The following is a 26,362-nucleotide window of genomic DNA, read 5'->3' on the forward strand; positions in this document are numbered from 1 at the left end:
AGAAATGACTGCTGTTTTAAAATTAAAACCCATACAAACATAAAAAAGACGTCTAAACTCTACTGTATTACCCACAATGCACTGTGGTTTTGTATTCAGGCTGCGTCGATGCCACGTGCTAACAGGGACACAATCGCCACATTTACGACCGAGGTATAAAAATAATGTTAAAATCATTCGCTTGGATGAAAAGCTACAGTGGCCACTGACAAACTGGCGAGCGGTAGAAAGATTGTACAATAAAACATAAATTTAAGACTGAAACTCACGAGTGCGTCGATTTTAGTTACCGACTAAAAATGATGACAAGAGAAATAGTTCCTACCAGCACAAGAGTGACAGATCAGATTTAAAATCATATTTTGAACTGTATTAATTGTCTAAAATGATATTCCGAATTTCCGAATTCAATCTATAAATTGTGTCCTTTGCAATTTACTCCACAAAGAGGTACGTTTGCCAATTCTGGTTGGGAGCAGAAAACAATTTAACCTTTTTTGGGCTTACTCTTGCTAATTTGACGTCATACATCAGGCTTGAATAAAAGGAAACATGTATCTAGCCTTAGCCCGCCATAAAACGTACAGATTGTAAAATGCCTGTTCAGGTTTGGGTGTGTAGTCAATTTAATCTATCTCCAAATTCGAAAGTGATGTAAAACGCTGTATATAACAATTTAATAATTACTATTAATGATAATTTCAAACCTGAACAGGGTTAGCAATGCTAAAATGCTATAGCCGCTACGTCCAATTTAAAATTTCCTTTCAAGTTAGGTTTCCTGCTTTTAGCAGCTAGTTGAGCAATATTAACGTTTTATAAAATAATTCATATAATTTAATTTAAATGTAAACGTATACTCACAAAATAATGTTTCCATGCAGATTCGCACTTTACAAGGAGGGCAGAACTGTACTGAGAAAAGTTACGTTCACGGACCTTCGAAATTTTGTGTGTCATTTTGGCAAGTTGTTCAACGGCTATTCTTTGGAAACGATTTAGCAAATTATATTGCTAAATCGAGGCTGTAGTTAACTAAATACCAAAAATATTAATATAGCATCAATATGGAGAAATATTTCTGCCATAATCCAAGACCACGCATTTTCAGTCTGAAAGCAGGATTTCATGTGTGCTCTTGGTTTATGGCAGAAAAATTCCTCCATACAGCAACATTTAATTAATAGACAGAGCTAGAGTTTTACAATGTCAAACATCAATCAGCCTGTCTTAAAAATATAACTATGCATGAAAATTATTCAATTAAATTTTAATAGTTAATTATCATTTTCAACAACTCTGTGAATAAGTTTCGCCAATTAAAGTTAAACACTGGTTTGACTGAAACAAATATTGCATTTAATTTTACCCCACTGATTTTATTTTATATTATTTTATTGTTATTTTATTTTATTTTAGCACTCATTGCCCCCTTCTGGTGAATCAGCGCAAATGAAACGTTCCTGTTCAAAGGGACACAACTATATTTGTATTTCTTTCTAACTTCACTACTTTGTACATAAAAAACACAGGTCATATAAGTTAATAAAGTAATTGGTACTTTATTCTTATTTTATCGACACTCTTCGTTTCTGTTTACTGTGACGTCACTCACCGGAAATCTCATGTGCTCGTAACCAGGAAGTAAGTCCCCTGAAAACAGGCATGGTGTCCCATGCAGTTCTAGTCTTTGCTTTCGCTGCTAACATTTGTTGTTGTGTCAACGTGTTACAGTTTGGGGTTTGACATAAGTGCAAAATATTAACAATAGCAACGATCTCTTGTAATAAACTCCCGTTATGTGTGACGATAACAACACAAGTCAGACTTTCACTGCAAACTCAGACACTCGTCTTGATCATCTACTCCAACCCCAACGTGATATTTGCTGGGAAACAACAGATGTTTGGAGATTTCCCGATAAAAATAAGGTATTCTTTTCTGCCAGAGATGTCTCTGGGGCTGGGTGAGAAGCAACATGTTTCGTCAGAAACGTGTGAGACGGATCCGGATGGGGTTTCGGAGCTCATGGATCTGCTGCGCATGGATCTGGATCCTGATGGAGAGCAAAGAAAAGCTGAGGGAGGCGAAGCACCGTGTTCTGTAAGTAGCACAGATGAAGAGCATCGTTTAAAAATCCGCAAGTTGACATTTAGGTGAGGTTGTCTTTAAAATTCAGTCAGTTCTTCTTTGATTAGTTTATTGAAAGCTAGATTTTTTTTTATTTGGTTAGAGCCCAATTTCTGTTAATTACTGTGTCTTAAAAATTGAATATCTCCGTAGAGTGCCATGTAAAAACTCTTGACGTCTTTAATGTCTTTGGGATTTTATGAGATAAACTGACACAAAACAGCCAATGATTGTGAAGTGAAGTGTTTCTGGCTTATTTTTATGTTGTTTTTTTCTATTTTATGAGCAGAAGAACGTACTGCGGAAGCAGCGACATTGGGAGAGGCAGCTGGCTGCGAAGAAGAGCAAACGCAAAGAAGAGAAACAGAAGAGGAGGTTGAACCGCGCGCAGGCATCAGGTGAAGACCGAGGAGAATCGACAAACGCTGAGGATCATAACCCGATTCGTCGACTTCTTATGATCCTTTGTTCTGTTCATAAAGGTGGTGACAAGGAAGCAGCGCAGTTCACCAAGCGAGTCATGAAGGCGATCACCAACGAGCGTCTAGCAGAGGCTCGCTCCACCGGTCAGAAACTTTGCGTGGACCTCAGCATGACAGACTGCATGTCTGACAAGGTGATGATCTTCTGTCCGGAGTCAAATCCTGCAGAAGCAGAGTCGATTGCATTAACTGTTGTGAAAAAGTTTACTTTTAGGAGTATAAATATTAAATGATTGATAATTAGATCTGTTACTCAGTACTTGAGTAGACTTTTTACCAAATACTATTTTACTCTTACTTTAGTCATTTCTTTCTAACGTTTTACTTTTACTTGAGTGAAAGTACGTTGAAGTAGCGCTACTCTTACCTGTGCTTTGCCGTCCTCCGTGTCGAAGTGAACGACAGAAAGAAAAACGGACTTCCTTCTCGCTCAGGAGATAAGCCGGCTGGCGGGCCAGTTGAGGCGGCTGTACGGGTCCAACAAGAAGGCGACTCGGCCGTTTCATCTGTTCCTGACGGAGCTGAGAGAGGACAGCCGACTCTACCGGGAGTGTGTTCGAATGAACGACGGCTTCCTCGGCTACGCGGTGATTCGATCGGTCTCCGATTATCCTCTTATCAAAAAGAGTCGGAAAAGTCGCCTCGATCTCACTCACTTTTTCTTATGTCTGTTTAATGTAGATGGAAATAACAGAGGAAAGCTGTTTGGACCTGTTCCCTTCAGAATCTGTCGTTTATCTCACCCCAGATGCCCAAGAAGGTCTGGTCATTTTTATTTGTTTCTTTAATTCAATTAAAAAAGTGAAACTCATATATTACGTATATTCATTACATGCGGATAACATAAGAGTTCAATTGTCAAATGTCTATTGATTTAGCTAATTAGGACTTATCCCAGTTGTTTGTGCTATGTTCTCTACCACTTTTTTCTTCCACTTAACTTTCCATTAGTGTGCTTGACACACCCAGCTTCTTCCACTGACTCTTGGGTCTCACCCTCCTTGTGAATTATGTCATATAGCTATGTAGATCATAACATGGTCATCATAACACACCATCGTTGCAAAGATAAAAAATGATCAGTCTTTACATTAGCTGTAAACTATAATCATCAAAATGAAGACAATTGAACAGATTATACCCCTCTATGAAAGAATAATGAATCTATATAAAATGTGAGCTCCATATTTGAATTGAATTACTAAAATAAATTAACTTTTCAATTATATTCAAAACTGTGATTGCACCAGTATTGCTATTCTTCCATGTAAACATTACTAACTTTTTTTGAAGTTCAAGTCCTTGGACTTGTAGATTTTGTAAAGCATATTTTGCCCACTAGAGGGAGCAATTAGCCTGATTGTTTCTCGCCTTTTGAAGACCTAAAGGGTCACAATTAAATATATAAACACGTTGTTAAATAGCTATTTAGACACATGTGATATTTTAGATACAATTGGAAATGAATCTAATAAATCAAAAATCAATCCTAATTACTTAAATGTTTCCATTATTTATTACATTTTCAAATGACTAAATGGGAAAATGACTATTTAAAATTTTTGTTTGTTGCATTCTTAAAGAAAATACGATCATTTAAGTATTTATTCGTCATTTTATCATCAAAATTTCTTGTGTTTCAATACAAGATTGATTAACTTAATGTCACACTCCATATGGCTGGGATTCGAACCCAGAACCTTCTCGCTGCAACGCAACAGCGTATATTTCTAGCAATTTTATTTAAACTGTCTCACATACAAATGCTAAGTAAAAATAAATAAAATGTCAGTGTAATGATAGCGACATTAAATGTTGGAAGAAATACTGCTAATGCCCACGATGTTTTGTCATTGATCACAGCTTTGCAGACTGTGGACGCTGACAAAGTGTACGTCCTCGGTGGTCTGGTGGACGAAAGCATCCAGAAGGTAAAATCAGCAGATTTAAAAATAGAAACCAGCTCAGAGTTTGATGCTTTCATGAGCCCAGCGCCTTCACCGTTCGCTCTGTCTGACAAATAAATAAATAACCGAGTTAGTTGTCTGCTTCGTGGGCTCTCTGCTGCAGAAGCTGAGCCTTTCCAGAGCCGCGGAGCTGAGCGTCCGCACCGCCAGGCTCCCTGTGGACGAGTACATGGCGAAGAAAAACAACGCAAAGAACTTCCACTCCAAGATCCTCGCCGTTAATCAAGGCAAGCCGCAGCGTCCGTCTGTGAGAGATTTTTTAAAATTTTGCTTTTAAAACTCCTTTCTTTATTTTGAAAATTGTCTCCTTTGTCCACAGTGTTCGACATCTTGTTAATGTTCTCGGAGACCGGCAGCTGGACGCAGGCGCTGCAGACGTGGTTTCCTGCAGGAAAGGGTTACGTCATCTCACCGGAAAACTCAACATGTTTTCCTGTTCAGGAGCAATGAACGAATTAATGCGTTATTAGGGTTTTTTTATGGACAATAAGCTGCAAAGACTCCTAATATTGCCTGGTACACTATGGTGTATTTATGTTTTATGCTACGTGGCAAAAAACGATTAAATCTGAAGCTTTGGAGACAAAACATGCAGAAAATCTGATTACAAACATAAAGTTGTTTGTTGTCGTACTAAAGTGTTCAGTCAATATTACAAGTAGGAAAAAAGATCAATTGAAGCACTTTATTTTGTTCACATGCTTTTAAAAATGATTCATTTATCCACCCATCTTCTATTCCGCTTTATCCGCTTTAGCCGTGGGATTATTTATTACTACTGCCAAAATTTACAATGACCTCTTTGTGCCCTGCGAAATGTTTCTGTTGGCATTGCCTCTCCCTGCACTTTGATTGTTTTTCTTGGAAAAATGTCAAATGAATTCTCAGTGTTATTCTGAGAGAGAGAGAGAAAAAAAAGAGTCTGATGGAAATGAGTCAAATGCCCAAACATGCTACCACAAAAAAAACAAAACAAAAAAAACAACATTTCATGCTTTGTTTTCTGCCTGTGAAAAGATAAACCGTGGAAAATGAGCGTGTGGGACAAGTGGGGGAAAGAAAATGTCAGAAACAATCCATGACGCCTTACCTGCAAGACAAGCTCAGGTCAGCTGAGAAACACGAATGCATCTCTGAGCAGCAGAGAAACTTCCTCAAATTCAGTTTTGTTTGTCTAAATGTCGGCTTAGAGCTTAAAGCGTCTCAAGTTTTTCTCTCCCAAGTGATGGTGAAGAAAAAGCAGGAGACCCTGAAAGCATCTTTTACAGATTTTATAATAGAAAAGAGACAATCAGGAATAACACAGTTTTGTTTCTGGTACAGAAGGTAAGAACATAAGCATACTTGCTAATTTATTTATTTATTTTTGACTTTCTTTGAATGAAAAAATAGTTACATTTTCAGTTTATTTGAAGCTTTCTGGGCGATTGGCAGGGGAGTCAGTTACATCCAGTATGAGTTTGATGCGTTAAATTCACATCATTTGTCAAAAATAAAACTGCTTTGAAGCAGAAACAAGTCTTGCTACTTTCCACTGACATTGTTTACATGAGCAACGCCAAATTCTCAGCACCGCCTTTTTCTCTTTCTCTTTCTTTATCTGCTGTTCTGTCGCAACGAGCGTATTCCTAGGAACACGACCGGTTCCAGAAAGTCCCCACCGTCTGTCCACTTGTTACCGGAGCATAGTGGGAGGGACGCGGGTCATGAAATATGTCATAAAATGCAAAGCCGCCAAGCAATAAATTATGTTTTTTAGCAACCTTTCTGATTATGGTCCAAGAGTGGGAGAGTTACGAGATAAAATAACTGTGGCTGAGTTTCACTCAGTCAGAAAGAAAATACTTTTCCGCTGACATTCAGTTTCTAAGTCAGAGGTTTTTCATTATCTTTTATTATAAAAATCCAACATGGCTGCCTCAAGCTAAGATGTGCGATTGTTGCACAGATTTTCTTAAATTGATTTTAAAAAACTCAAAAGTCTCACGTAAAGTAAACATGTTTAAGGGGCTCCTTAAACTAATTTGAGGATCTGAAACACAAGTTTGTGTATTATTGTTTATTAGCTTATTACTATAGAGCTACTGTAATTTTCAGTCATGATATGAAGGAAGTATATGTCTAAGAAAGACAAAAATATTTCCCTGCGATAATAATGAAAACCCCCTACACCCAGGCTGTGTTCGAGCAAGTAAACGTTGAGTTAAAGTTCAAAGCATTCAAATGTGAGACCTTCAGCTCAGATTTGGATAAAAATGATTCTTAAATGTTCAGTGATGTTATGGTTTTATCATCCAGTTCAATCAAGCCTATGAAACCCAACCTGAGCGCTAGAGCCGATGACTGGAGCTCGAGAAATACGCCTAATAAACCTCCTGCTCCACGTTTTAACGATGTGCTAAACGGCGACATGATTTACAAAGAACGGCGCAACACTTAATACAGGAAGCAACACTTTATTAAAGCCTCACATCAAAAAAATCAATTCACAGCACAATTTCTCTCACCTAAGCTGCACTGATTTATTGCTACTGGGTGAGAGTCTCATGTTACAAAGCTACATATTTGCTACATACGGCGTTTGTGTACAAAACGTTATTTAAAAAAGTGGAATACGGAAACATCTTAAGAGTTAAAATTATATGTAAAACAGTGGAGATAAGAAAACGATGTAATGAAACAGGAATGTAGTATCATGGCTCAGGTATCAGATGAATCGCTTTGAGGTGTGCAGAATAATCCTCATGCCGTCTTCTTGGGAGCGGCTTTCTGCTTCTGGGTCTGTCTCTCCAGGACAAACTGGACCAGCTTCTTCACCCAGGCGGACTGAGGGTTGAGACACACCTTCTCCCCGCTCACCAGTCCGGCTCTGACCAACAGAATAAGAGCAGAGTTATTCTAAGGTCAAATTCATGAATGAGGCAAATCTAAAAAAACAAAACAACAAAAAAACTCCTAATGAGTGGAGTGGCTGGAAAACACCTACGTGTGGAGAGATTTACATCCACCTTATCTGCTCCACCATGCATCCAGTAGCTCTCAGTAAGCATTTGATCCATGCTGATTGTTTTATCTGATGATAACTAACATCTCCAGGACTGTGTGGATTTTACGAGTGACTCAGCAGATGTCTCACATTTACGGTGTTTTCATAAAACATGAATTCCTTTCAACTGTTTGTGCATATCTTTATCAGGGGAGCCAATTGGCATTAAGCTTTACCGTCAAATAATCATGTTAATGTCTCTTAATGTTGACCAAAAATACCATTTGAGTGGCATATTTACAGGCAAATAGTTAATAGACATGCAAACATAAGTAGAATGATCTTTTTGAGATCAATGGCTCTACTTTGTATTTTACTATGTTGTTTTTATTTTTTAATTTTGAACCAGTATGGAAGCTGAGAACAGCAATACTCTTATATTGTTCTTATCATGATAATAATAATAATAATAATAATAATAATTAATTAATAATATGCCTTCACTTGGTAGAATCTGCCTGAATCAGATTTTTAAAAAAAGAAACATAACTGTGTTTTAAATAGAATATGTGCCTAACTGTATTTAAAACAAATCAAGTTGGATTTGTTTGTTTGCATATAAAGACAAAGACTCTTTATATGCAAATCTAAACTTATATAATGTTCGTAAGATGAATTTAAAAATGATTTGTAACAACGATCTAGTTTAAATTAAATCTATCTGAGCTGCAGCACTGACACGTAAAACCAAGCATTTTTTTTAAATTCCCAATTCACTCACATGACTTCTGTTTCGGCGCAGTTGGGCCCCTCGGGGACCAGCTTGATGCTCTTCAGGTTCTCTGCAGGGATGATCCTGGACTCGACCTGCAGGCACCTGCAGTGCGGGTTGAGGTCCCTGTTTATGGGCGGCATTCCTGTCAGAAAACAGAAAACAGAGTTTTGGTAAAACACGCAGGCCTGCTGAGTCTTATTTTCATTCGTGTTCAACTAACTACGGGTCCTGGGAGAGGTCATAAATCTCAACATCTTGTGATACCTTGCAGAACTAAATAAAAAAAAAAAAATTGGCTAAAGAATAATTGATACCTCTGAATTTTTTCCCCCACATTTTGACATGTTATAAATACAAACTGTCAGGTGTTTTATTATTTATGTTACTCCTAAAATAAAAGAGTAACACAAAAGCTGAAATAATGAAATGATGCATGGTTTGGATTTTTTTTTTTTTACATAAATAATAGAAAACATGATGTATTCAGTTCCTTGAGCTTACAGTTACAGTCTCTCTACCAGCTTTTCACATCTACAGACATTTTTGCCTTTTTGTTGCAAAGTATCTCAGGCTCAGTCAGATTGGATGGAAAGTGACAATTTTCAAGACTCGCTACAGCTTCTGCTTTGGATTTGCTTCTGTACTTTGACTGGGCCATTTTCATATATGAATACCCTTTGATCTAGACCAGAACATCTTCCTCTACATGTTTTCTTTTTTCCACAAATGGAGCTCTCCTTACTCCTCTTCCACAAACACCTAATCTACAGAGATGTTTCTGGTTGTAAAATGACAAAATGTGGAGATTTAGACGCTGAGAGTTTGTTTTTCCTTCTGCTGCACATCTAGCAGGACCTAAATAAACTCCCAATTCATAAATCAAATCTTGACAACTCCCGCTTTTACCAGCATGTTTCATCACACCCAGCTGCTTGTGAAATTAAACCGCCCTGCTTCCTCTTTTGGTCCTTCCGCTGCCTTCCTGATGTTTTATAACTCGGACATTAAAATGTACAATGCAAGAAACACAGTTCCACGTTCCCCATAAACGCAGGCGAGTTTTCCTCAGCAGTTTCACACACACACTCATGACGGGATGTGACTCAGAAGCACAAAGGTCATGTTTGCACGAAGGTGATCTGAAGGTTGGAATGGAGTTTTATTTGAAATTGTCTTTTTAATCGCAAAGACTTTATGTGAATTTTTTTTGTGCATAATTATTTTAAGCGCATAAAATTCTTAATTTAGTGTTTTTAAACTCATTTGTGCAGAATATACATTTCACAACCCAACAAACTAGAACTAAAATCGTCCTCTGCCACCTTCACTTAAAGAAAAAGGTTACATATGGACAATGATTTTAAACCATTAATAATGGCATAAGTCATTTTTTGCCAACAAAAAAAGTTAAAAGGTGACATAAGGTTTCCGATTCCTTGTTAAACTCCCAAATATTTATAGCAAAAGCGTCAGAGTGTTTCCATCTTGGATCCTAAAAAGCACAATATTTATGGAGGTAAATACCTCTTCTAGTAGACGTTCATCTTACAATAACAAAACACGTCCAGCTGCTCGCTTCCCCCTGAAAAATCGTCCCGTTTCTGGACGTTACGTCAGCGTTTCCGCGTCTCTTACCGTCAGCGAGCACCAGCAGGGCCGCCAGCACAATCATGATGCAGAGCTTCATCTTGTTCCACCAGCTGCTTGTTGAGATCTTTGCCAAAGAACAGAACCAAGGAAAACACTTGTCTACTGAAACCCTGCCTTGGTACTCAATATTTATACACACGGGGGGTCATGTGCTCATCTCCAAATTCAAACAATACCCAGAGTGGTGCATATGTGCGGTTTCACTTTGGTGTGTTCACATGTGCAGCAGCAGGCAGTCATGGGACGGTGGGTTCAGGGAACGACCAAAGGGCCCCGCTGAGGTTAGGACACGACTCGCCTCTGTCCCGCAGCCACAGAAATGAGTCAGACAGATTTAGCGTGTCGTTGTGTGCGAACCCACAGCAGCTTCTTTTCCTCTTATCTGCTTGTTGTGGGTCTGCAGACGAATCCAGTCGACCGCCGACGTCTGTTTCCAGAAGGCGGCGTGATCATCAGATCCAGTTTTGTAAACAGTTTTTGTTTATCTGACAAATGAATGAAACTGAGGCGTGGTTGTTGGTATGTGTTTCTTCTCTGGGGGTTTCTTCCAGTATTGCACAAATAGTGCAGGAAACTAAGTGACCTTATGGCTAGTGTTAGTTTCTTTTTGTTGTTGCTGAATGATTTTGTTTCTTTTTTTTATTGCATCGCTTCTTTCTTCAAGGAATTTTAACTAAAGTAATTGACTTAAAATGAGCACTATTCTGTTTTTCCGAAGCACTTTTCAGCACCTGAATGAAGTTTCAGGCATCTTCAATCAAACTGAACTTTTACCGTCTTAAATTCAGTTAAAAATGTCTCACTCATTTACTGGTATTTTATTAACCTTTAAGTTAGGACAGCTTGATCTGAAGCAGAGGTAGACTTAGAATTTTATCGCAATATTTTGTGGTACTACTGTGATAACTATAATATTATTTTAAAAACTATTTATTACTTATTAGCTCAGCAAATACAAATATTGGTTTTAAAACACATTCATGCCTGAATTAGGTTCCTTCAGGACTCAATTTAGTTGATAAAATGTGACTGATGCCACTAAACTGTCCATATTTAATAATATTTCAGAGTTTACTGGTGTTTATTGGTGCTCTTGCAAAACAAAACACAGACCATACTGTCAGTTTTCTTTATATTTAACACCAATAACTGACAAACTAACTAACTTAAACTTATTATGACAACAAATCAAAATTCTTATTTCTGATGAGAATTTTTTTCACGATAAATTATAGACCATACGATAAACGCCCACCCCTAATTAGGCATCATAATCTAAAAGAGAAGATAAGAATGACAACGAGCGAAGATAAAGTGAAATGCAAAAAGTTCTTCAGATTTTATAGGATTAGATTAAGAGATCTGAGCTTTTTATTATTATTCAGGTGCAACATTTGTGAAAATGCTGCACTGTAAGGTGAAATAGACTGATATGTAATGGTAAAGTACGTGGATGAAAAATGCTTTGCTTGCAGGTACGAAACATAAATAGGAAGGAAAGAAATGACGATGCATTGATAAACAATTATATATAAATCAACAAAGGGGTGAACTGACCCAAAGTCTCTGCTAGACATTACAGACCAGCAGTAGATTATATTAAATAACTTTTAGGTTGTCCAAGTGCCCCCCCCTTATGTGGGCAGAAATTACTATTTCATTCCATAGAAGATCTAAAATTAAAAAATCCAAACTTAAAGAGAGAGAAATAGTAAAGAAATTGATTGCTGAGCCTTGTGTAACTCTCTACTTGACTGTCCTCACAGAAAAGGCTCCATGGTTTGTCTCCTACAAGCAAAGCTCTATAATCATCTGTGAAAATAAATCTCAAAGGCCACCAAGGAGTCGGCATCCGCCAACATAGCAGTGGAGCTGTGGCTTTTATTTCAGTCTGTGGTGCTTTAGCTTTAACTTTAGCATTACTGTGACGATGGAGTGACAGGCTGGTTTTAGGACGACTAAACTGGTGAACTGTCTGCAGCTGTGCTTCAAATGAAATACAGTTTCTGGAAATGTTTGGAAAAATATCACAAATCAGATTATTATTACGCAGTTTCGGCTGATAAGATGAACAACTCTCAGGTTCTCTGATTTTTTTTCATTCTTTTTAAAGACTTTTAGATGCTGTTCATCTGCTGGAGATGAGTTTTTCGGCATGCGACATGTTGTCATCCACTTGTTTATTATCATGTTTTTTAAAAATCTTTTATTATCACTTACAGACATGCTGCCATGGTCAGGTTTGAGAACTGGACTGAACCCCCCGAGTTGAGCTGCACAATATTGGAAACAAAACTGACATTTAAATTTTTCTATCCTTGCGGGATATATTGAGATATATTACTACATGAAAACAAAACAGAGAAATTTTCACCGGAAAATTCCTCCTGCACTCCCGTCATCCTGTTGACAGTCACCCTGCACTCATCTTACATCATTTTGAGAATGTTACATATCGTTGCATATTATTGTAGCGTTGATAAATATTGCGATGAAAATACCAGTTACATATACGCCTATATTTTTTCTTTCCTCCCTCTCTCATGTGTGCTTCCATCACTCCGTGACCTCTAGCATTTTGGGCAACAAAGTTAAGAAGCCAGCGTAAACTCTTAACTTTGGGACTCCGTCCAACTGGCTAAGTGAAAAAGTTTTTAACTCTTGGAATATATTAGCCAGCAGTTATTGGACTCCAAATGTTTTAATATTGTGCCCACTGATATTGCGACGGTGATTGTGCAGCCATACCCTAAATATACAACCCCAGTGTGAAGCATGGTGGCGGCAGCATCATGCTGTGCTCTTCATCTGAAAACCTGTGGAACTATGGGGGAAGTTTGAGTATAACATGTCTGCAATCATCATATATATATATATATATATATATATATATATATAAATAGAAGACACAGACATAGTTTTACTTTTATTTATTTAAAGAAATTGACAATTTATCATCTCTTATTGACATTTAGTCAATATTTCTGATCCTAGTTCTCATTACTGATGAAGAATTTAGGCGTTACACATTTAACTGATGCCCTACACAGACATTTTTATTATGAGGAGGATCCTGCCGAAGCAGACAGACAGAGGGATAAATCGTCAGACAGGGAAACCGCGTCCAGCCTCAGCGGTAAAGGCTGTTGTGATCGCCGCGGTTTCACCTAAGCAGCGTCGCTCCCTCATGATTACGCACGTGTCCTTCAGCAGGACCAAAAGGAGGAACCAAAGTGGCTAAAAAAATTAAATAAATAAAAAAGATAATAATAATAATAAAAAAACCTCCTCAACACCACATGACTGCAAGGAAAGAATGACTCAGCAAAATTACTCACCACCTACTGAGAAACAAAATAAGATTTGAATGTCCACTGGCTCAGATTGGTCATAAATCTGTGTAGAAACACAAGAATAATCGACAAACTGAACTAAACTGAACCGAAGTTAAACGTGGACGATGAAATCAAAGAAGCTGTCGGAGATTAAACGTAAGTCATCTCCTTTGGAAAAACTGAATCTTGAGTTAAAGATGTTGACACTTTCGGGCCTCAGGTCTCTGTGACGTCAGTCGGGATCTGGCAGCTGTTGGCAGGTGGAAGAGCCGGTTCTTCTGTGGTGGCAAAATCCGAGTGTTTCCATCCACTGCTCAGGTGAGGCTCTGATACTCCGACAGAGCCAAACCTACCTCCATGCTTTCATCACTTTCCACTTGATTGATTGCAATACTCCGTGGGCTTGTCTAAATTAAACGGTTCAGTTCGGAGAAACTCAGACGTGACAAGTCTTTACTGGTTTCCCCATTTTTAAAGGGGCAGGCAGCAGCGGCGTTTCCGTTGACTTCATAAAGGCGCAAATATGAATACAAATAATAATAAACTACTCAATAAAAATACGGTGATTTAGAAAAAAAACACAAAAGTTTTTGATGAAACGTATTTGCGCTAGCATGTATCAAAATTAGTATAATTTGCAAAACTGCAGTGGAATGGGTTTTTTGTGCCACACGTGTCACGTGATCAACAACCGGATGTTACCACCGGCGGAAAAGACAAAGAAGACGACAGGAAGTAGTAGAAGGATGATGAAACGCAGCATGTCTTTTATCGCCTGAACAAACGTATTCGCATGTGATTTTAATTGCGTTTCTTATTTAATGGAAACACCGCGATTGAGAATTTGCAGAACATTTGTAACGGAAACGCAGCTATTGTCGGCAGCGACGCCACCCTGGTGGAGAGACAAAACCAAGTTGGTGAGAATGAAGCATGAAGTGGAAACAATATGTTTACCGATAATTAAGGACATTGACAAAACAATTGTTGAAAATGTGTTAATTGGCCTTTTGTTGTGGCTACACCAAACCTTTGCACTCAGCTTAAGTATTTTAAATCTCTAAAAACAGATTCTAATAGAGAGGCTCACATTTTCTCTAACATGTAACATTTACTAATTTCTCAGTTCATGTGAATTCAGATAAGTGTGCTTAATAGCTCAGCGATGTTGCAATGATAATGTGAGCGAGCTTTCACGGTATATCATTAGCAAACTGCTGCAGGGTGATAATTATAGTTATTCTGCTTGGCCTGTTTTTCTTTTTTCTTGTTTTAACCCACATGTCACAAAAACAGCTTTCTCTGCTCTATATTGTGTACAAGTTTCAATCACACTCTAATATTTTGTGCTTAGGTTGCTGATTCTTTTAAATGTTCAGTCTACTGCTCTGGTTTTAAATATTTCGACTTCCTTTAGTACAACGGTCCGGAAGACGTCTCAGATGAAGGGCCAGTTTGGGGAATACAAGACGATACTTTACTGCAGGAGTTTTCAAACTTTTCATGTCAAAGCAACCCAGGACGTCCAAAAACAAAATTTTTCAAATGTACAACGTGTAGTTTTTAAAAAATTATGATTATTTACTATATTTTGTAATTTTTTCTTCATGTTAAATTTCAAGTACAGAGTAATAAACAGGAATGTGTCTTTTTCTGAAAAATAAAATAAAGCAGGTTGTTCCATCAGGCTCCAATTATTCACAAAATAGATTTAAAAACAAAAAGGAAAGACAGATAACCAGCCCATATTTTAGCGTTTGATGCACCTCTGCAACAAAACCTAAAATATGTCACAAAAGGATCTCAGAAATATATTTTCTAGACTGGCTTTGAATTGAACAATTCATTTTTTTCGACAAACATTTTTTTTTAGGTTCGTGTGTTCAGATTTAGAAGTCTCTGTTCATTTCTTACTCTTCACTACAACACCAACACCAACGTATCCATTCTCAGTTTTCTCTGCTTTGCTTTTCTACTCTTTCGCTTTGCTCTCCTCTGTCGTCTCCAAGCAATGTTTTTTATGTTCGTCTGCAGAAAACCGGACAAATCCGACATCACATGGAGCCGGATGGGAACGATTTGCCGTTTTCGAAACTTCTGCTGTATTGAAGACGATTTGGAACGCCACCTATTCCCAGAGACACGGTGGCGTCTGTGAGAGCCGGTAGCTTTAGCTCTCTGCCAGCTTTCTTCTCACATTATTTTTTTATTTTCTTGATTTATTCTAGGCACTGTTTGCCAAATAAATGTGTGTCGTTTTGGGTGCGTGTTCAACGCTGCAGTTAAGGCAGCACTTGGTCTTTTTTTAAAATTTGCTGCATTTCATCCAATGGTGTTTTATATACTGTCCACTGCGTCTACGTGCTCGTCCGGCGGGAGGAGAGATTTGTGCGGTCACCGACTTGACTGCAAGTCAGTTGAGTTTCATTTGGCAGAAAACCTTTTAGACAAGTGTAATTTTCAGCCACGGTCGACTGCAACTTGCAGCTAACCGAAGTGTACGTGTTACACTGTGAAACTGTGTACATGATTTGAGTGAACTGACTACATGTTTCTGTAGACAAACCGCATCTGGTGCCCGCAGGGCGGCGTTTGTTATGAATCAGTTGTAACGGCAGAATGAGTCAAAGTGCAGATCTCCTGGGATGTGTGATTGGCAGGAGCAGTTTCATTAACTTCTCCACCTGTCTTTCTTTCTTTCTCTCCTCTCCACAGGTTGCAAGCTCCTCTTTTCAAAATAGAATAAATCTTCTGGGCTTCACTACAGTTTAGAGAAAATGAGCTTTTATAAAATGGGTTGGAACTGGATCTGACATTTGTTGTCATTTAGCAACTCAGTTCCGAGGAACTGAACTGAGTTGCATTATAATGCGATCCAACCATTCACTTCCAGTTGGTATTGCACAGTAAAGTAATGCTTCTTAAAGATAGCTGATACGAACATACATACAATAAAAGGTCATTTTTTTGTGATATTTGAGGAAAATGATTTCATGTTAAGCGTTCAGATTCAGATTGTGATGTTTTGACCCATCTCTGTTCATGTACTCTGGGGTTTGCTCTTGTCTCTGCAGGTGAGTTTGCAATATTAAGGCTTTGGATTAATGCAGCCTCAAACTCAAGACAAGCCGCCAAGAAGACAATTTTTGTGTTTCTATCAACTGTTGTTTATTATAAAATATGTTTCCATTCGTGGCATCATAGAGAAGTGAGTTTGAATAGATAAAAAAAACATACATATTTAAATACCTCAAATTATACAAATAAATGTTGACAATCATCAACCATAGTTCACAAATTACATCCATGAATTTAAATTATCGACTAATTAAATTATATCACATTAAAATACATCACACAAAGGAATTGACAGATTTGAAAGTCAAGTTGTGCTAAAACGTTATGACAACTAAAACTTGTCTTTTCACTGTTTCAGGTCTTTGCTGAGTTGATAATCTCAATGTGGTGCATTTAAAACAAATTACAGAGATGTTGATATTTCTGCTACTGATGTTGCTGCTGTTGATGTTGCTGCTGTTGATGTTGCTGTTGCTGATGTTGCTGCTACTGGTGTTGATGTTGCTGTTGCTGATGTTGCTGCTACTGGTGTTGATGTTGCTGTTGCTGATGTTGCTGCTACTGGTGTTGCTGCTGCTGTTGCTGATGTTGTTGCTGCTGATGTTATGATTGCTGCAGTAGTTGTGGTTGCTGCAGTAGTTGCTTTTGTGTTGACGCTGCTCGTCTGCTTAGCCTTTGCCTGCCTGTGAAGGAAACAGATCAGAGTCAATCACTTTGAATTCATTCAAGTGTTTTTACAAAATATTAAACTGATTTAACAGATCAGAGATTTTACATTTAGTTAAAAGTGCTGTTTGTCTCAGATATGTCTGTTTGTGCACACTGATGTTTATGCCTGTCTAATGTTCAGAGCATCATAGAGACGCTACATTTATATAAAAACAATCCCACTTACATTTCTTTTGCTTCCAGGATTCTGATGATGTCTTGAGCCTGACGTCCCGCTGGGTCAAGACAGAGCTGGGTTTTATCTTTCAGGATGACACTGCAAGAGATGGAAAAAACATTTAAATAAAACAAATTCAATCAACGCTCAGAGGTCATTCTAATCACTATTTGCTCTTGAAGATACTTACATCACTTCCTGTAGGCTGCAGGATGGACCAGGTTTATACACTTTCGCATCAGCGATGAGACGGGTCCTTACTGCAGAAATCGTTTTTATACACTTACACCTCATAATACCTGGGGAACAAATGACAGCATAAATTAAGATGTGGTTTTAATTAGGAATATTTTTAATCACAGGTTTCATGACTGCAGAATATTTTTGCACACTTACTGGCTGAGGAGCAGATGGTGATGCAGGCCAGAAGAACGATGCACCGGATCCCAGAGTTCATCCTTACTTCAGGTTGTGAAGATCAGTCGTTTCTCCTGCAGTGATTTTCTCCTCTTTGACGTGAAGCGCTCTTCACTCCTGAGTCTGTCTGACTGTGCAGCATCATCAGCTTCTCCTTTTATACGCTCACACGGAGGTGAAAACCTGCCAGGTGAGTCTTCTTAGGAACTGAACCCAAAAAAACTTTCACTGCCCCCGTGTCGTTTTCCTCTGAATCTGGAGGAGCAGACTTCCGACACGTCACAAAACAATCCGGTCGTGTTGAAACTCGGCCGCCTCCGAGGCATTTTCTCTGTGGGTGTTGAAAGCCAACAGAGCCTCATCTGCGGGTTAGAGAAGACAGATAACTCTCTAAACCTTCATAGTGGTGGTCGGAAATATGTTTATTGGCACTGATTCAGTTGTAAAGAACATTAATCAGCGGTTTCCTGTTCTGCAATATGAACCCTAAACTTGCAAACACAGATATAATGGAAAGGTTTAGACTGAAGTATATTCAAATGTTAGAATGGCCCAATCAAAGCCCAGGTCTGAATTGAAATGGATGTTAATTGAGGCTCTTTGAAAAGAAGAACTGAAGAAACTTTCAGTCCCCAGATTTGCGAAGCTGGTAGAATCAAACCCCAAAAGACATTCAGTTGTAGTTACAGCAAATGTTTCCACTCTAAAACCATTTTCCAGTTTCTTTTCAGTTTACAGTTTAAAGTTAGTTTGTGTTGTTTTGTCACACAAATCCCAAATCGTAGGAACATCTAGAGGTCAAGAAAAGCAGTCTCAGCTTCAATCTTTGTGTTCCATTCTAGTTCATTGTCACTACAGAAGCGATGGTGTGTTATACATCCCTACATCTTCTGATGAGTAAATAGTTCTTCTTTTTTTGACATTTTGACTGCAGCAGTTCACACACACAATGCTGCCACCTCTTGGCTCACTATCCCTCTGAATGCTGCACAATCTCAGCTCTTCGTGGTTCGGTTGCAAATCACAGTTTCCTGATCCACCTTCAGAATTCATCAGAGAACTAGATGAAAACCGAGACGCTGTCAGATTTTCTTGCTGTCCTGATCTGACCTTTTTCCCTACTTCTTCGCCTACGAGACTCTGGCACGCTGCCACCAGATGAATCATTATTCTCCTCAACATTAACAGAGCCTGAGACCTGGAATCCAGATGACGGCAACGCTTTCCGAGAGTGGAGATGTGCTGCAACCTGTCACAGCTGGAAAACAGCCAAGTAATCAATCACTTTATGACTGTTATTGTAATAGAAGTAAATACAAAAACAGATTTCATGGTCGCTTTATTCAACCTCACGTGTGTCATTCTTTTCTAAAAGTGTGGCAGCGATGATGCGGCAAGAGCAGAGATTTATTTATTTATTTATTTTTACAGCAAGAGCAGCGAGAGAACCGATGAAGATCCATGAGGGATTCCAAAATATCATAATCAGGTACTAAGTAGTAGACACCCAGGTACTAGTGTGTGTGTGTGTGTGTGTGGGGTGTGTGTGTGTGTGTTTTGGAAAGGAAGAGGATTCACACCATTATTCTAAAACAGACCACCCACTGGCTTCATTACCTTGCTATGCGCTCCAACTGTTGAACAACCAATGGTGTTGCAGTTGGACCAAGGGTCAAACATGAACATTTGGGAAATATATCCAGTTTGACATTAGTCAAAATTTGACACATTTTCTAGTAATTTCACTGCAGAGGCCCGATAATGACGTTCTGAACGTCGAACCCTTCAGAGGAACTGGTTTGAGGTTCAGTTCACACAGAACTGTGAGAACTGAGCCTCATGTCCTTTTGTAAACATTAAACACCCCCTGCACTATAGCTGCTGCGGTTCTGTCGTTTTCCTCAGACAGGCAGGAGGTATTTCTCCAAATCATTCACAAACATCTCCATTTGACCCGGTAAGTCATAAGTCATATCAGCCTGAAACGAAGATACGTGACCTTTAACCTGAAGCTGAACATGTTCCTCCTGAGTGTGAGGGGAAACGGCTTCATGTCATTCACTCTGTTGAATGACAGAGTGAATGAAACTGTTAAAACTGTTACCTACCATCAAAATGACTTTCCTCGATCTGTTCCTCTTAGTTATTGTCTTCTTTCCCTAAACAGTTTTTCAATCAGACACCTGACTAAATACAAAAATACTGTTTTCAAGTAATGTTTTTATTCATTTAAAACGCTGTCCAAAACAATCTAGACCTCGACATGGACAGAATTATTAAAATCACACACGTTTGACAATTTTTAGAAACACGAATGGCTTGATTAAGATAAAGCTGAAGCAATCAAACAGCTCTGGAAAAAATTAAGAGACGACTTAAAATGATTTTATGTGATTTTATCTGTGATTTGACTCTTTATAGATTTATGTTTGAGTAAAATGAACTTTGCTCTTTTATTCTATGAACTACTGACAACGTGTCTCTGAAATTCCAAGCAGAAATGTAGTTTTTATTTGCAGAAAATGAGAAATGGTCAAAATAACAAAAAAGATGCAAATAAAACAAGTTCATGTTCATTTAGAAATAACAATACTAATGTTTTAACTCAGGAAGAGTTCAGAAATCAATATTTGGTGGAATAATCACAATGTTTTCAATTTGGTTCAGTGCAGTGGGCTCTTCATTCTTTTCCAGAGCTGTATTTAAGTCCAGACTTTGACTAGACCACTCCGAAGCCTTTCATTTGGTTGTTTTTGAGTTACACAGAGGTAGCTCTGAATCATGGTACGGTCAAGACGCTTATTTGATCAAGACTTACTGGTATATCACAAAAGCTAATGGACCCAGAAAAGGCATCAGAACAATGAGCGTGTAGGTTTTTAAATAAAGTCTTCAGAAAACAACAGATAATTTATCTGAATCCATAATTATCTTGACAAACATACAGAACAGATACAAAAATAGCTTGTTAAAAACAAAAGTGGGTCCAGATCGACTGGCGGCGCCATGAGGGCACGAACTGGTGCAGGTTGAACTGACTTTGTTTATCAGTGTGGAAACTTAACGCTTCTCTGAGTGAAGAGAACAAAGCTGCAGATTCTACTGAGGAACGGAGCCACACCATAAAGGTAATAATGGGGTAATTAAGGTTGCTTCTCCAGGCGCGAGGATAATTAAAACATTTTGGGCTTGTTTAGCAGCACAGGAGTGGAGGCGAGTGGAAAGCGAAAGTATCGACTGTGGAATATTTGGATGTGAGAAGTTGTAGCTGAGTCACAGCAGGACCAGACATTACAGCTTTGAGCGATTCTCTTTTGGCGTGCAATAATAAACGGAGCAATTTCCTCCACTGTCTGTTTTAATAGATACCAGATTAGCCAGTAATGTTTCTGTACAGAGCAACAAAAAGACACAAGTGTTGTGTTTAAACATAGGTATTTATTTAAGTTAAGCAACTTTGTAAATATATATATATATATATATATATATATATATATATATATATATATATATATATATATATATATATATATATATCCTTCAAAAATAAAGTACATATCAAACAAAGTATAAATTCACAGATTTTTGTGAAAGTCTCATTTTGCTGATTAGCCAGTAATTCAGTCCTAACAGAGACTCTCTAATCTGGGGTTAAATAAAATGAATATTTTACTTTTAGCTTCTGGTGCAAACTATGTTTCATACAATAAAACAAACAAAAACATAATAAATATCAGCTCAAGCGTCACTGATTTGTGACAGATGAAGTTGCTGCTGTTGCTGGTTGTGTTGTAGCTGCAGTTGTTGTTGTTGTTGTTGTTGTTGAGAGTTTCTTGTTGTTCCTGTTAAGAAAAACAAACCAAATGTAAACATTTTGAAACCACCACTGTTAATGCATCTAAAAAAAAAACTCTCTGAATTTGTTTTACTTATTTAAAACTCTACAATGTAATACATTCAGCGCTGAGGTCAGAGCCTAAAATGATGAAATTGTCAATTATCTTCTCCAAGAGAATATTTAGGAACTGATTGTTTATGCCTTTGTTGTTGGTAGAAATAACTAAATTCTTTAGATTTGATGACTTGATTCCCGTTGACTGAATCACTTCAGCTGCCACTAAACGTCAATTTGATCTTTTATGTAAAATTTAAGTGAAAGATGTTTTAAAAGAATTACTTTTTCACTTACATTTCTTTTTCTAGCAGGAGTTTTTTGGTGAAATCTGTCTCCGGGTTGAGACAGAACTTTTTATCATCATTCCGGGTAACTCTGCAATGACAGGACAATAAACCAGTCTTTAGTTTTCAGTACCGTTTCTGATCATCTTGACATTTTTTTTTCTGCAGGGACTTACATCACTTGGCGTTTCTTACAAGCCGGACTGGGTTCATGCACCTTCACGTCTTTGATTAATTCACGCCTCATTGCAGGGATCGTGTTTATACACTGGCATTTCATAATAACTGGGGAGAAATTATTACAGCGTAAGTAAAGAAGGCGGTTTATACACAATGAAACAACAAAAGAAAATCTTTCGACAGCACACTTACTTCTCGCTGAGGAGCAGAGGAAGATGCAGGCCAGAAGAACGACGAGCTGCACAGCAGACTTCATGTTTGTCTCAGATAATAAAAACGAGTGAAGCTGATCTCTCCTCTCCAGACTGAAGGATTTCTCCTCTCTGTGAGTTTTGCTGTCTGACTCTGGAACGCCATGAGCTTCACCTTTTATACACTCGCAGTTGCAAAAATATGTCTTCCAAGGAACTTTAAAAAAACAAACCAACACTTTTTCTTGCTCGTCCGCCCCCTCTAATTTATCTGTCCGGTTTCTTCTGAAACAGGAAGAGCTCCCTTTTCCTTTTATGGACTTTCTGCGCTGAGAGGAATCCCTGCTTCATAGTGAAACAAGCTGAGTGATGTCAGACTGCCCCCGGCATTTATGCTGCTGCAGAAACGCTGTGGAGCAGGAACCGATGTTTAATTAAGTCTGACAAGTCAGTAACTCCTCACTGATATGGATTCATTTAGAGTTTTACAGTCTGTCAGATATCATGCATAGTTATTGTATTCCACATTACTTATGTTTTTTTTTAAAAGCTATGATTGTCTATTCAGTTTCCTCCAACAACTGAAATCATAATTTGTATATTTTTTTCCTGACCTTTCTCTGTAAACCCAATAATTTGAAGCATCACTTCACTGCTTTGGACTCCAAATGAATGTATTTTGCTGGTCCCGATGGCTCAGGTGAGTTTTTTTAACTGGACAGATAAAACCTCTGATATTAAAAATAAAATACTGAAATATTCATCCTTCTCCACTAATCGCCATTTTATTATTATTTGGTTTGCTGAAGTTCATTTGCTTTTTGTTTACGTAGAAAGTTCTCCTAAACAGTGATGGTTTTCTTAACTGTTTTCCTGGAAAGGTTCACTGGGGTAATTTCTGTCATTACCTTTGAAATATTTTACATTTCTCACCCACCAGGCTGGTGCCTCTGAGTCTGTCTCTGTCTTTAAAGCTCCTGCCTCCTGCAGATGGACTTCCATTTCGAATGTGCGCAAAACGTTGTGAATATTCCGCCGATGACGAAAAAATAGTATAGTTTTTACAATTGTGGTGTTTCAAGTAAATAAGAAACACAATCAAAATCACAGGTGACTACGCTCGTTCACGCGGTGAACCATTAGTAAACAAGCCGCACCATGATTCTCCAACGACTTCCTGTCGTCTTCTTCTTCGTGGTTTCCGTCAGTGTCAACACCAACTTGTTGATCGCTTGACTCGTGTGATGCAAAAAAAGTGTCTCCGTTGCAGTTTTGCGAGACAAATTTAAAAAACAACACCTCATCCTAGAATCAAAACTTTTTTATCTAAACTGGTGTGTTTCCAATAAGTAAATTTAGTCTCTAAATAAATTTCTAAACGCCCAGTCGACTGAGGCAGTCATTATTTATTTCCGTTTAAAGGAAGTCATTCCTCTCCACTGTCTCCACATGCTTGCTGAGGACGAGGAATTAGGAAGGCAATGAGTCGGTGAAATCATTTCAGTTTCTTTAGATCGATGATTTTAATTAACAGGCACCGAATGGCTGAATTTCTCTAAATGTATTAGGACTTGTGCTATGTTGGGCTATGCAGGTAAATAAATATGAATCTGACCACATGGCTGTGTTTCAATGGGAGCAGCTGTGGATTTGAACTGAATAAGATTCTCTACACTGTAATTGTTCATATAAATTGTGTTGGAAGGTGAATTGAAATGACATTTGTTGATAAATGGGGTAATGTAGATTATTTGTGTGTGAATTGTGTCATATGTCAAAGCGTGTTCAGTGGTTTTTTATTAATCTGAAATAGTAAAGAGGAAGACAGGAACAGATTTTAAAAAAAGATCTGTTTCTGCCACTTCCTTCTTAGACTTTTTTTAAAAAAATATATTGTTTATTTCCTTTTAACTCTTCTTCCAGTTTCTTTTTAAAGTCTATTTGTCTGTGAACACAACAGTCTGACCTGAGTCACATAAAATAAGTCAACATTTTACTATAATTGTTGTTTTTTTGTGGGGTTTTTTTCTTGGGATTCGCTTGCAGGTTCATCTGTGGGCTTAAGGTAAGTAGTTTTTTTGTTTTCATAGTTCCAGCTCAACGTTCTGCACTGACTCAACAATATCAACGACTGAGATAAGACTCTCCCGTTGAGATAAAACGACCTAAAGTGAAATCCATCAGCTCTGAGTGGGAGTGTGTCGAAATGCAGCTGGGAAGCATCCAAGTCCTCATGTGAAGCACGTTGGACCTGCTGACAGGTTCACAGAGAGAAGGCCAGAATGTTGGTCTCTTTTCTCTAATGATGGTGAACATAAAACACCAAACTCTTTAAAAAGGAAAATAAAACTCAGTATAAAATCGCTTGGCATGACAGAGGGAATCTAACCAGAAATACGCATTCGGCTATCCGTATGTTTGGTTCATTGTTGAGTGAGTGAGTTTGAGAGCAGCGAAGGAAGCTGCTGTCGTTTGACAATTTCAATTAATTTAGAAGCCAATTTAAAAAATCATTACCTTATCCAGAGCAATTAAAAGTGCTTTATGTGTGTAAACACGGAGGATTAAAGGACGGACTCAGTAGTGGGATGAACATACTGAACCAGGTGTTTTATGTCTCCCTTCATCTTCATCTCTTCTCCGTTTACTCCTCTCGCCTCCCTTCTCAGTAGCCACCAAGCAACTTAAGTTCATATTTACTTGAATTTAAGTCAAGTAAATATATGTAGATCCATGCCACGTTTTTCAGATTTAAATGATTATTTTTTTAAAACTGCGTTTCATTGATTGTTATCAGTACTCGGATGCTTCCCAGCTGCGTTGCGACACACTCCCCCCCCCACACAGGTGAGTTTTCCGCCACGTTATGTTGTGACGACGGAGGAAGATTCTTATCTCAGGCCGTGATGTTGGTGAGACTGAGGTGGACGTTGTGCTGGAAGCCTGCCAGCATTCCTGCTTTCCCATGTGAAACGTGAACCCACGGATGAAACCGGAAACCGTTTCTAAGAGTTTGGAAACGGCATAATCTGGTGATTAGATGAAGCTGCAGTTTCTTTTCTGTACCACGTCTTGACATTATTTGATTTGATTGTTTTGTGCTGTGATTTTTGACTCATTTTGCATGTTTAATAATCAGCCAGCTAAAGCTGTTCTCTTATCGTCTCACTCCTGTCTCAATAATCAGTTTTATAGTTTAACATAATTATTAAAAACAAAAATAAACGGCGTATTTTATTGTTTTATTGCTCTGAAAAGCGCTGTATACCTGTTAGCTTGTCAGCTGCAGATTAAAGAAGCGTTATCTTAATAATAGGTACGACTCATATTTCCAAACAGCCAAATTAGTGTTTTCTGAAAGTGTGAGAAATCTCCCACGCTCCCATAAAACCTCCTGGGTTGGGCAACAGCGTCTGATTTATCAGGGCCTCAATCAGCGACTTTAATGTCGGTTATCTGTATTTGAAAGTAATTATCCCTTTATTACATCTTTTCGCTCCCAGGATCACAGCTTGCAACAAATGTAATGGTCAGCTCTTTTAGTTCTCATTTTGTGTTGACTTCTTTGGAAAGAAGAAACTGTGATTCCTCAAAATAAAAAAAGAAGAGTCGTTGATTAAAAAGGTCTTAAATGGCATTCTTGCACTTGATTCCATATAACGTGAAGCTCGGAAGAAAAAACGTGTTTAACTCTGTTATGCAGGCATGAAGCCCAGAAAAGGGATTTTCTTTACTCCATTGCTTTTGCTGCTTTCAGCATTTCAGCTTCTTTAAGATGACTTGAGGACTTTTGGTCTTCCTTTCCTCCCGACTATGATTGAATCAGATGGTTGAGTCTCTAATATAACAACTCTCTCCTACATTAACAAACAGGATTGCATTTTTCTAACTCGTATGTGTATTTACGTTACTCAGTCTAAATACTTTAAGATGGAAATAACTATATATTTTTTTAAGTAAACGTTTGAAATTCAGTCCTAAGCTCACAAACGACTTTGTGACCTCAAATTTGTCACCGCGCGTTTAGCAAAGAATACTGTAAAAAAGAAACAACAAAACACATCAGATTAAGTTGTAGGTTAAACTTTCCATATTTCAAACAGCAT

General features: G+C 38.1%; 4 protein-coding genes across 5 annotated transcripts; 1 reads left to right on the top strand and 3 right to left on the bottom strand.

The window, feature by feature from the left end:
* The first annotated feature begins 1,647 nt into the window (after positions 1 to 1,647).
* On the top strand, positions 1,648 to 6,332 carry trmt10b (tRNA methyltransferase 10B). 2 transcript variants are annotated; one of them, XM_014471823.2, is made up of 8 exons: positions 1,648 to 2,103; positions 2,417 to 2,528; positions 2,613 to 2,746; positions 3,047 to 3,199; positions 3,294 to 3,372; positions 4,476 to 4,543; positions 4,683 to 4,806; positions 4,899 to 6,332. In XM_014471823.2, exons 1-8 carry the CDS (start codon positions 1,903 to 1,905, stop codon positions 5,027 to 5,029), a joined length of 1,002 nt encoding a protein of 333 aa, XP_014327309.2. In that variant the 5' UTR covers positions 1,648 to 1,902; the 3' UTR covers positions 5,030 to 6,332. The 2 variants fall into 2 exon arrangements, with proteins under 2 accessions (XP_014327309.2, XP_023201607.1); XM_023345839.1 differs by having other exon boundaries at positions 2,420 to 2,528.
* A 687-nt stretch (positions 6,333 to 7,019) lies between these two features.
* LOC102233259 (permeability factor 2-like) lies at positions 7,020 to 10,110 on the bottom strand. Its single transcript, XM_005807236.2, has 3 exons — positions 9,976 to 10,110; positions 8,347 to 8,482; positions 7,020 to 7,448 (listed from the first exon to the last, which is right to left on the bottom strand). Exons 1-3 carry the CDS (start codon positions 10,025 to 10,027, stop codon positions 7,322 to 7,324), a joined length of 315 nt encoding a protein of 104 aa, XP_005807293.1. The 5' UTR covers positions 10,028 to 10,110; the 3' UTR covers positions 7,020 to 7,321.
* A 3,529-nt stretch (positions 10,111 to 13,639) lies between these two features.
* Positions 13,640 to 17,908, bottom strand: LOC111611059 (interleukin-8-like). The gene is made up of 5 exons (XM_023346679.1): positions 17,686 to 17,908; positions 17,480 to 17,588; positions 17,299 to 17,388; positions 16,930 to 17,086; positions 13,640 to 13,732 (listed from the first exon to the last, which is right to left on the bottom strand). Exons 1-5 carry the CDS (start codon positions 17,744 to 17,746, stop codon positions 13,640 to 13,642), a joined length of 510 nt encoding a protein of 169 aa, XP_023202447.1. The 5' UTR covers positions 17,747 to 17,908.
* Positions 17,909 to 21,249: 3,341 nt separating this feature from the next.
* LOC106699870 (growth-regulated protein homolog gamma-like) lies at positions 21,250 to 22,562 on the bottom strand. The gene is made up of 4 exons (XM_023346669.1): positions 22,258 to 22,562; positions 22,062 to 22,170; positions 21,896 to 21,976; positions 21,250 to 21,548 (listed from the first exon to the last, which is right to left on the bottom strand). Exons 1-4 carry the CDS (start codon positions 22,319 to 22,321, stop codon positions 21,452 to 21,454), a joined length of 351 nt encoding a protein of 116 aa, XP_023202437.1. The 5' UTR covers positions 22,322 to 22,562; the 3' UTR covers positions 21,250 to 21,451.
* Positions 22,563 to 26,362: the final 3,800 nt, after the last annotated feature.

Source organism: Xiphophorus maculatus, chromosome 14 (genome assembly GCF_002775205.1).
Source record: "Xiphophorus maculatus strain JP 163 A chromosome 14, X_maculatus-5.0-male, whole genome shotgun sequence".
Lineage (NCBI taxonomy): Eukaryota > Metazoa > Chordata > Actinopteri > Cyprinodontiformes > Poeciliidae > Xiphophorus > Xiphophorus maculatus.

Coding starts and splice junctions, on each gene's coding strand:
- trmt10b (XM_014471823.2), top strand. CDS start 1,903: ATGTTTGGAGATTTCCCGATAAAAATAAGGTATTCTTTTCTGCCAGAG. Junction 2,104..2,416: donor GAGGCGAAGCACCGTGTTCT/GTAAGTAGCACA, acceptor CTATTTTATGAG/CAGAAGAACGTACTGCGGAA. Junction 3,373..4,475: donor CACCCCAGATGCCCAAGAAG/GTCTGGTCATTT, acceptor CATTGATCACAG/CTTTGCAGACTGTGGACGCT.
- LOC102233259 (XM_005807236.2), bottom strand. CDS start 10,027: ATGAAGCTCTGCATCATGATTGTGCTGGCGGCCCTGCTGGTGCTCGCT. Junction 8,483..9,975: donor CCTGCTGGTGCTCGCTGACG/GTAAGAGACGCG, acceptor GTTTTCTGACAG/GAATGCCGCCCATAAACAGG. Junction 7,449..8,346: donor TGCGCCGAAACAGAAGTCAT/GTGAGTGAATTG, acceptor TCTGTTGGTCAG/AGCCGGACTGGTGAGCGGGG.
- LOC111611059 (XM_023346679.1), bottom strand. CDS start 17,746: ATGAACTCTGGGATCCGGTGCATCGTTCTTCTGGCCTGCATCACCATC. Junction 17,389..17,479: donor TGCAGCCTACAGGAAGTGAT/GTAAGTATCTTC, acceptor CATCTCTTGCAG/TGTCATCCTGAAAGATAAAA. Junction 17,087..17,298: donor ATCCTGGAAGCAAAAGAAAT/GTAAGTGGGATT, acceptor TTTCCTTCACAG/GCAGGCAAAGGCTAAGCAGA.
- LOC106699870 (XM_023346669.1), bottom strand. CDS start 22,321: ATGAAGTCTGCTGTGCAGCTCGTCGTTCTTCTGGCCTGCATCTTCCTC. Junction 22,171..22,257: donor CCTCTGCTCCTCAGCGAGAA/GTAAGTGTGCTG, acceptor ATTTCTCCCCAG/TTATTATGAAATGCCAGTGT. Junction 21,549..21,895: donor CTCCTGCTAGAAAAAGAAAT/GTAAGTGAAAAA, acceptor TTTTCTTAACAG/GAACAACAAGAAACTCTCAA.